The sequence below is a fragment of the Neoarius graeffei genome, chromosome 1, assembly GCF_027579695.1.
Source record: "Neoarius graeffei isolate fNeoGra1 chromosome 1, fNeoGra1.pri, whole genome shotgun sequence".
NCBI lineage: Eukaryota > Metazoa > Chordata > Actinopteri > Siluriformes > Ariidae > Neoarius > Neoarius graeffei.
This window is the reverse complement of record NC_083569.1, coordinates 122,386,146-122,395,205: the sequence shown is the minus strand read 5'-3', so window position 1 is coordinate 122,395,205 and position 9,060 is coordinate 122,386,146. Positions and strand designations below refer to the sequence as shown.

General features: G+C 44.1%; 1 protein-coding gene across 2 annotated transcripts in view; it reads right to left on the bottom strand.

Moving 5' to 3' along the window:
* Window positions 1–642: 642 nt before the first annotated feature.
* Window positions 643–9,060, bottom strand: part of LOC132883048 (zinc finger protein 239-like) — a 43,329-nt gene continuing 34,911 nt past the window's right edge. The window contains exons 2-3 of one of the 2 annotated variants that reach the window (XM_060916197.1): window positions 6,248–6,334; window positions 643–3,330 (exon numbers count right to left, since the gene is read on the bottom strand). In XM_060916197.1, the coding sequence (XP_060772180.1) occupies window positions 2,423–3,316 (894 nt within the window). In that variant the 5' untranslated portion in view covers window positions 3,317–3,330; window positions 6,248–6,334 and the 3' untranslated portion in view covers window positions 643–2,422. The remainder of the gene's footprint in view (window positions 3,331–6,247; window positions 6,335–9,060) is intronic. The other variant, XM_060916188.1, reaches the window with a different exon arrangement.

The window sequence follows — 9,060 nt, the reverse complement described above, 5'->3', positions numbered from 1 at the left end:
CTATCTAATACAGTATATGGATAAAAGACATACATAATGCATTGTCAAATTAATGAATGTGTTTTTTGACTAAAGTGCTAAAATAAGGTTGTATGTTTGGTCAAGTTTCATTTTAACCAAAAATATGAATGAATGACATGTTGAATATTGAGGTATAAAATAAATATTTCGATGATAATATAATGGGAATAAAGTATGGGAATCTGGTGTGCCTGACATAATTCTTCCTTACCATACTAGACAATGTAATTTCAAAATATTCACAAATAAGGGAACTTTTTCTTTTCCTTATAAGTTCAATTTCTTAACACAACAAACGTAAATCTCACACTAGTTTCTTGGCCCTGAGGCGTGAAGTCAGTTGAAGCTTCGTCCCCTTATATACACTCCAACTGTCCCAGTCACATGGTACTCCTAAAAGTGGTACACGCTTTGATATGGGGCGACGCCAGAAGTGCTTGACCTATGCAGCGGGGCAGCAGTGTTGGATGGACCATCACTAACTGAAGGACTATTCATGGTTTGAGCTCTGGGGTTCACCGGTGAAGACTGCATTCGTTGTTAAAAATGATAAACCAACATAAAGACTAGACAGCAGTCTATGGGAGAAAAGCAAGTCATTTTCAAGTCATCAAGCTGAGATAAGAGGGAAATAATTTAATATATACCATTCAAAGAAATGATGTTACACAGTGGTAAACACTCAACTGTCTCAACATTTTCAGAGCATGTTGCTGTCATCAGATTTGAAATAGCGGTATATATATTTTTTTAAATACAACAAAATTAAGTTCAGGACAAAAAAAAACATCAAATAAATGCAGTGTAGTGTTTTCAGTATAGTACAGGGTGAATAATATTTACAAATCACTTTTTTGAATGAGCATTTTCCAATGTCCCAACTTTTTTTTGGAATTGAGACTAGACAAGTCAACAGAGATTGTGACAAGAATTCATGGATAACCCTAACAGGTAGCTAGCATGAGACATTCCAAAGTTATAACCAGCCCATTTCTCTTCACAGAAACATTTTCAGAAGATGAGCAATAACTAAACATGGGATATTAACAAGTTAAGGCTAAAGTATGCTTCTGTGGACATGGTTCAGGTGACGCAAAATTTCATCATGTGCATAGTCCATATAGACTGTATGCAGCACCCAAATTTTGTGTCCACATTGATGCCATTTAGGCAAAACTGAATCTGCAGTAACATGCAGATCCAGTAGATGGGAGTAGCCAAAGATGCTGACTGGGTAGTCGAGGTGTGAAATGCAGAAAAGAATGTTTTGAAACATTTTTAGAATGATTTTCTTCTTCTTGTCTCAGTCTTCTTTCAACATCAGCATTAAACAAGAAGAAGCTCTTCTCTCGAGGTTGCCATGTTGCAAACTGCCAGACAGGCTTTGTGTGTTCTTGTTTTTATCTTCTTTCAAACCACGCAGGATATTACAATTAAGTCATTGTGTGCATGTGTTCAGCTTGTGTACTGAGAGGCCATGTGCACATCCATGGCGGCACTGTGCAAAGTAGCAGCTGGACGCATACGTCGGCCCTTAGGGGTTTTTTTTCATACTTTTTTTCATTAACTTTACTTGTGAAGGGGCAGCACAGTGGTGCAATGGTTAGCACCGTCACCTCACAGCAAGAGGGTTCCGGGTTCAAACCTCACAGACGACGGGGGCCTTTCGGTGTGGTTTGCGCATGGGTTTCCTCCAGGTGCTCCGGTTTCCCACACAGTTCAAAAACCTGCAGATTAGGTAAAAATACCTAGTCACCAGCTAGATTGTGGAGCATTGTGTCAGGAAGGTCATCCGGTGTAGAAACCTATGTCAAATCAAACACGCAGATCATGACGATCTGCTGTGGTGACCCCTAATTGGAGTAGCCAAAAGAAGAAAAAGTACTTGAAATTTTCCTCTGGTGTAGTTGCATAGCAGCCTCCTAATGTCAATTTCACCATTGCCTGTCTCTCCATCTGAAGCAATCTCATGTCACTCACTTGCTGTCCAAAAGTTATAGCTGTATGAGGTGTTCCAGAAGTGTCATGTGAGGATGAATTATGGTCATTGGAGTTCAAGAAATGTGAGAACACTCAATTTAGCAGGTTACAAACATATCAAAAACTACATTTTAAAACAAATACATACCCAACTCACAAAATACACTGTTTATGCACCAAATGAATTAGCTTAATTCTGGATGAAACATGAAGGCTTAAGCTTACAACACTATTTACAAGTAATTTTTCCTGATAGACAAAAACAAACAAACCCAAAAACCAGAGGACATGACCTCAGTGTCCTCAAAACTAATTGCATGCATTTTCTCCCCCCACTCATCATTTGTGTGAATTTGTTGGCAAAGTACTAATGTGAGCCAAGCTTGATCCACATTGGGAGCAGGGATACAGCTTCTGTCCTCTATGGATGTGGTGTGTTTTGAGAAGACTCTGGATTGCAAAGGTTTTCTCGCACGGTAAGTTTGTGAAGGCGCTGGTGTGTACGGAGATGACTTCTTTGATTAAAACTCTTGCCACAATCTGAGCAGTGATATGGCTTCTCTCCTGTGTGAATGCGCTGGTGTCTTCGGAGAGCATTTGATTGACCAAAGTTCTTTCCACACTGCAAACAATGATAGGGCTTCTGTCCTGTGTGAACACGGTGGTGGTTTTGGAGAGTAGTTGGTCGAGCAAAACTCTTTCCACACTGAGAGCATTGGTACGGCTTCTGTCCTGTATGAATGTGCTGGTGTATGTGAAACTGACTGACTCTATTAAAACTCTTCCCACACTGTGAGCAGTAATAGAGCTTCTCTCCTGAGTGAAGAGTCTGGTGTTCCTGGAGAGTTGTCTTGTGTTTAAAACTCTCCCCACATTGTGAGCAGTGATACGGCTTCTCTCCCGTATGAAGCCGTTGATGTGAGTTGAGATGACCACGCTGAGTAAAACTTCTCCCACAGTGTGAGCACACAAATGGTTTGTCTCCTGTGTGAATTCGTTGGTGTTCACGTAAAACACTCAGTCGAGTAAAACTCTTCTCACAATGTGAGCACTGAAATGGCTTCTCTCCTGTGTGAATGCGGTGGTGTCTTCGGAGAGTCGTCTTACAATTAAACCTCTTGCCACACAGTGAGCAGTAATACGGCTTCTCTCCTGTGTGAGTGCGCTGGTGGATTTGGAGTTTACTTGGGGAGGCAAAACTCTTTCGACAGTCTGAGCAAGTGTGAAGATCTTTCTTCATTCGTGTTGAACTGCTGTTGCCATCAGGTGTACTGGAAGTCTCTTGATGGCTACTGGAGTCTGTTGTGGGCATCATGTTTTTGTGTTTCTCTGGGGAGGAAAAAATATATATATATAACTCAGTTTATAAACAAAATAAAACAGTATTGTCCCAATGCCACACAAGGAATTGATAAGGGATGAGTCAATTTTCAAACTGTTTTTCAGTATTAGATGAAAAAATGAGCAAGCTATTTTTATCTGGTACAGAGGCTATGCTGTGTGCCAGGCTTGTGCAATATACAGCACATTACATGACATGCCATGCCATTTAGCGGATGCTCTTATCCAGAGCGATGTACAACGAGTGCAAAAGTCAGGGAATCTGAACTTATAGACAAAAAAAAGTTCTAGTGTCAACTGAACAAGTGACAGTAATATCTAGTATAACCTGCTGTTGAAATATCAATACTCAAACAGCCAAGAAAACAAACCAACCATATAAAGTACAACTAAATAGAGAGCTCAAAACAGTTAACTTCAGGCTAGGCCGTACACAGCCTGGGTTGGTCTAGATCGATACACAGTTACACAGTGGGCAGGAAAGAAGGGGAGAGGTGCAGCCTGAAGGAGGCAAGTCTTCAGTTTGCTCTTGAAGCTAGGCAGGGAGTCAGCAGTTCTGACCTCAGTGGGAAGGTCATTCCACCAACAAGGAGCCAGGACAGATGGCAGTCTTGAGCGGAGAGGAGGAAGGGCCAGGTGACCAATAGTAGTGGAGCGTACGGATCTGGCTGGTGTGTAGGGGCCGATCAGACGCTGGAGGTATGCTGGCCCTAACTAGGCCAGTCACGATGATAAATTTTGTTGGATGATATATATAACCCCCAGTGGTGCCAACTTCAGGTCAACATTAGAGGGTCACAATATTTTGCTCCGTTGTGTTCCACCAAAAGAGTCTCCATCATCTCTCCAAAGGCCAGACTTTTAAAATTTGATGTTCAGAACTGTAGTAAATCATGAATAATAATATGAAATCCGTTTGATTAACTGCAAATCTTGCATGTGATGATTAACAAATTCTACCAATTTGCAAATGTGTTTTACAAGCGAATAACGCATTGACTGTCGGGAGGGTGCATGTTCCTTTCCCTCATAAATGAAAGTAAAACACATACAGAGCCTTAAACACTTCGTTCCATGAGGCTGGCAGGGGGAGTCGGCTCTCTTCTGTGTGATCTCTAACTAGTTTTAGAATGCTAGTTTAAGCTGATATGTGATTGATCTAACGGTAAAACAGGATGAGGGCTCTAGAACTTTGACACGTTGAAAGGTTACAATTTTACTTGGCAACAGAATGTATCTGAATTCTGATTGGTTGTTATATTATTGCCCTTCTGTTGTTTTCTTGAGCGCAGAGGGGAGAGAGGAGGGAGGGACAGGGTTCTACAGAGAAAAGTTTTTAGCCTACCGCTTTCAAATGAACCCCCTCGCAAGCCAATCAGTTCAGCATGTGTGTGTACTCGGTATGTGACATTTTCAAAAGAGAGGCGGGACCAAAAATTTCTGATCAAGAAGGCAGAGGCTGTTATGCTTATTATGTGAAAATGTTTTATTTGATTAAAAGGTGTCTGGGCCACGAACAATGTCCAGATTACCATCGGGTTGTTGTTTACATGTCATGTTACTTGAACTTGGTCAGGGCTCTGTAGGTCTTAACTGAAGCACTTCAAATTAAGAGTCAGCAGGCTGCTAAAGTTTGCAGGCACTTCACAAGCAAGACCAGGTGCAATATTGGCCAGCATTAGCACAATTTGATATGATTTAATAATGTCTTTTTGACCTTAATGAACACCAGTTGTTGTCAGTATCAAGTCGGATTGTTATTTACATGCCAAACAAATTTAGAAAAAGTCACATTCGTATGTTGTATCATTTTTACACACCGAATACCGAATGTTGTTAACTGATTAATTTTACAAGCTAATCTCACGTTACATTCCTCAAGGGCAGTTTGCTAGCTTGCCATGTCAATTAGCAACTGCACTTGCTAATTGACATGGTCGTCGATCTTGCTTGCTGTTTTCGCGACCACGCCCCCAGAGCGAATATTCATGAGCGAATTTTGCATGGTTTCACCCAGTGGAAACCTACAGTAACCATTTGTGTACCGCACATGGAGCGCGATTTTTTTTCCTATCAGAAATATCAGTATGGACATATCAACCGTCGTTGATATTGGTAGGGACATGTCCATACCCAATTCTACGCCTATGGCCTGTACAATGGAGCAACGTCGTGGTGTCTTTTCCCCATTCAGTGGCTACTCTGGCTGGATAACTGTTGCATGCTGGGAGGCCCTGCCTCTGACAGAGAGCCACATGAGACAACAGAAAACAGTGCGGTGTTTTATTTAGTCAATGGGTCAAGCTAATACTCTGGCGACTTCCCTTTGTAGATGTACAGCGCGTAAATGCCAAAATCGTGGTAAAAAAAAAAATTACAGAATTCATTTTCATTTACCGTACGATAAGTCGGGATATTGAATATTGCAACAGGTCTAGCCCTAACCCCTTGGCAGCCTGGTAAGCTAGCACCAATGTCTTAAATCTGATGCGAGCTGCGATAGGTGGCCAGTGCAGGTCGGCAAGCAGAGGGGCGACATGGGAAGAATGAGGGAGGTTGTAGACCAGGCGAGCTGCAGCATTCTGGATGAGCTGCAGGGGTCTGATGGCAAAAGCTGAAAGGCCAGCAAGGAGGGAGTTGCAGGTGTCCAAGTGGGAGAGGATCAATGCTTGGACCAGGAGTTGAGTAGAGTAGGTGGTATCTTTGGTGGATAGGGTGGATCCTTCAGATGTTGTAGAGGAGGAATCTACACGTTTGGGTCGCTGCAGCGATGTTCACGGAACAGGAGAGTTTGTCGTCGAATATGACCCCTAGGTTCTTCGCACTGGGTGAGAGACCTAGAGCTGTCCCCCAGGGAGATGACTATGTCCAAGGGTGGAGAGGATGGAGCAGAAATGTTGATTACCTCCGTCTTGCCTGGGTTGAGCTTCAGGTGATGGCTGTCCATCCAGCTCGAGAGGTCATGCAGGCAAGCAGAGATGCAAGTGGAGATCTGTGTGTCAGAAAGAGGAAAAGAGAGAAAAGGTTGGGTCTTATCATGACAGAGATGAAATCAGCCTTCCGTGTGGCTGACCGGCAGTTCCATAGTCCAGGAGTGATCCAGAAGGTGTCAGTAGAGGTAGCTGAAGGGTAGATGAGGTTGGAGAGGCATCGTCCTCGTGGGGGGCTATAACGATAGAAGTGCCTCTTGTGGGTGAGAAAACAAATAGGAATGGTGTCAAGATACAGGATGAGCAGGTTATGGGAGATGTAGGAGATGGGGAAACATTTTAGGAAGGAGATTTTGAAACCACACTAAAAGCCCAGCTAATTAGCAAATGAGAAACCGATGATTGCTCACGCAATCGAAACTGATGGGCGAATCCCATCTAGTAGCAAACCAGATGTAAACATAAGGAGCAGCATGCACCTAACAAGCAGCAGATAAGCAGAGTATTCAACAGGCACAAGCAGCAGGAAAAAAAACAGTATTCCAATCACAAAAAAACTATTGGCAAAACACAGAAAACAGCCTGCTCAATAAGTTATCCAAAGCTCCAGTCGCCAACAATGAATGCACTCAACTGATATCCAACAGTAAGCTCAAGCTAATATAGTCACTCAAAACCACACTAAAAGCCCAGCTAATTTGCAAATGAAAAACAGCTGATTGCTCACACAATCGAGTACCCTCAATAACAAAGGCATAGTTTTTTTTTCTTTTATTATTAAATGTCCCATTTCAAGGCACCATAATGTTTAGGTGTTTGTTATTACGCATGTATGTTTAATTGCGTTCTGCACCTAGCCATGATTCTAGCCATCTAGTCTCTTTTGGAGTCTGCTTTAGCCATTTATAAAAACGAGGACCAGAGGCACATCAGGTTCGGAACAGAACCTCGGTTCCAAATTAGAACAGAATCCAACATGCCAAGTACCCATAAAAAAATGGGTTTCGGTTCTGCAATATCCCTTTATTACTGGAAACAAAGGGTAAGGATGTACAGAGCATCTGTGCCACCAACATGATTTCCAAATAAAAGTCCTTATGACTCTCTAGCAACATCTTCAAACATCTTTTAAAAATAAAGGTATTTTAGACAATTTAATATGGAAAAGTGATTCATTGTAAAAGGTCACCTATGTAAAGTTTACAAACACAAACACAGCTCTGGGAAAAATTAAGCGACTACTTCAAATAAAAAAAAATAAAATTTAAATCGGCGGCACAGTGGTGTAGTGGTTAGCGCTGTCGCCTCACAGCAAGAAGGTCTGGGTTCGAGCCCCGTGGCCGGCGAGGGCCTTTCTGTGCGGAGTTTGCATGTTCTCCCCGTGTCCGCGTGGGTTTCCTCCGGGTTCCCCCACAGTCCAAAGACATGCAGGTTAGGTTAACTGGTGACTCAAATGCCGCTTTTCCACTACAAACGTGGCTGAGTCAGGCTGAGCCGTGCCGTGCTGAGTCGAGCTGAGCGGGGCTGTTGGAGTTGCATTTCGACTACAACCGCGCTGAACCGTGCTGGCTGGAAGTGGGTGGACACATTGGGTGGAGTTAGCGAAAGTGGGTGGACGTCAGGTGATGTCGTTAAGCAGCGCAAACAGTGACATCAGTGAGCTTTTAAGCGGTAGTCTCACGACCCGGATAGTAAACAATAAACATGGAGGACATGGAGTCGTTAGTGTTGCTGGTCTTGGTGCTGTGGCTTGTTGTCACCGACAACGCGGACAGATACTGGCAAGAGCGTATAGATGAGGCGAGGCGCATAAGGCTTCAGAAATTCTCGTAATTCGTAATTATTCTCCTTCTGGGTTTGCGGTGTTTACAGATCCCAGCGCGCTCGCGGGGCGTGTGTGGGCATGTGAGGACACTCCTCCTCACCAATCAGTGCACAGGGGAGTGTCTGCTCACGCCCCCAGCCTCACTCGGCACGGCTTGGCTCGCTTCAGCCCCACTCCAAAACGGTGCGAGTTTTAGGGGCTAAGCAGGGCTGAAATGAGCTGAGTCGTGCTGGTTTTTGGTAGTCGAAACGCGAGCCGTGTCGGGCTGAAGTGAGCTGAAGCGAGCTGAAGTGAGCTGAAAAAGGGTAGTGGAAAAGGGCCATAAGTTGACCGTAGGTGTGAATGTGAGTGTGAATGGTTGTCTGTGTCTATTGGCCCTTTTCCACTACCCTTTTTCAGCTCACTTCAGCTCACTTCAGCCCAACACGGCTCGCGTTTCGACTACCTCACAGCAGCACGACTCAGCTCACTTCAGCCCTACTCAGCACCCAAAACTCGCACCGTTTTGGAGTGGGGCTGAAGCGAGCCAAACCGAGCCGAGTGGGGCTAGGGGCGTGAGGAGACACTCCCCTGTGCACTGATTGGTGAGGAGGAGTGTCCTCACATGCCCACACATGCCCTGCGAGCACGCTGGGATCTGTAAACACCGTAAACCCGGAAGAAGAAGAATTACGAATTACGAGAATTTCTGAAGCCTTATGCGCCTCGCCTCATCTATACACTCTTGCCAGTATCTGTTGGCGTTGTCGGTGACAACAAGCCACAGCACCAAGACCAGCAACACTAACGACTCCATGTCCTCCATGTTTATTGTTTACTATCCGGGTCGTGAGACTACCGCTTAAAAGGCCACTGATGTCACTGTTTGCGCCGCCTAACGACATCACGTGACGTCCACCCACTTTCGCTAACTCCACCCAATGTGTCCACCCACTTCCAGCCAGCACGGTTCAGCGCGGTTGT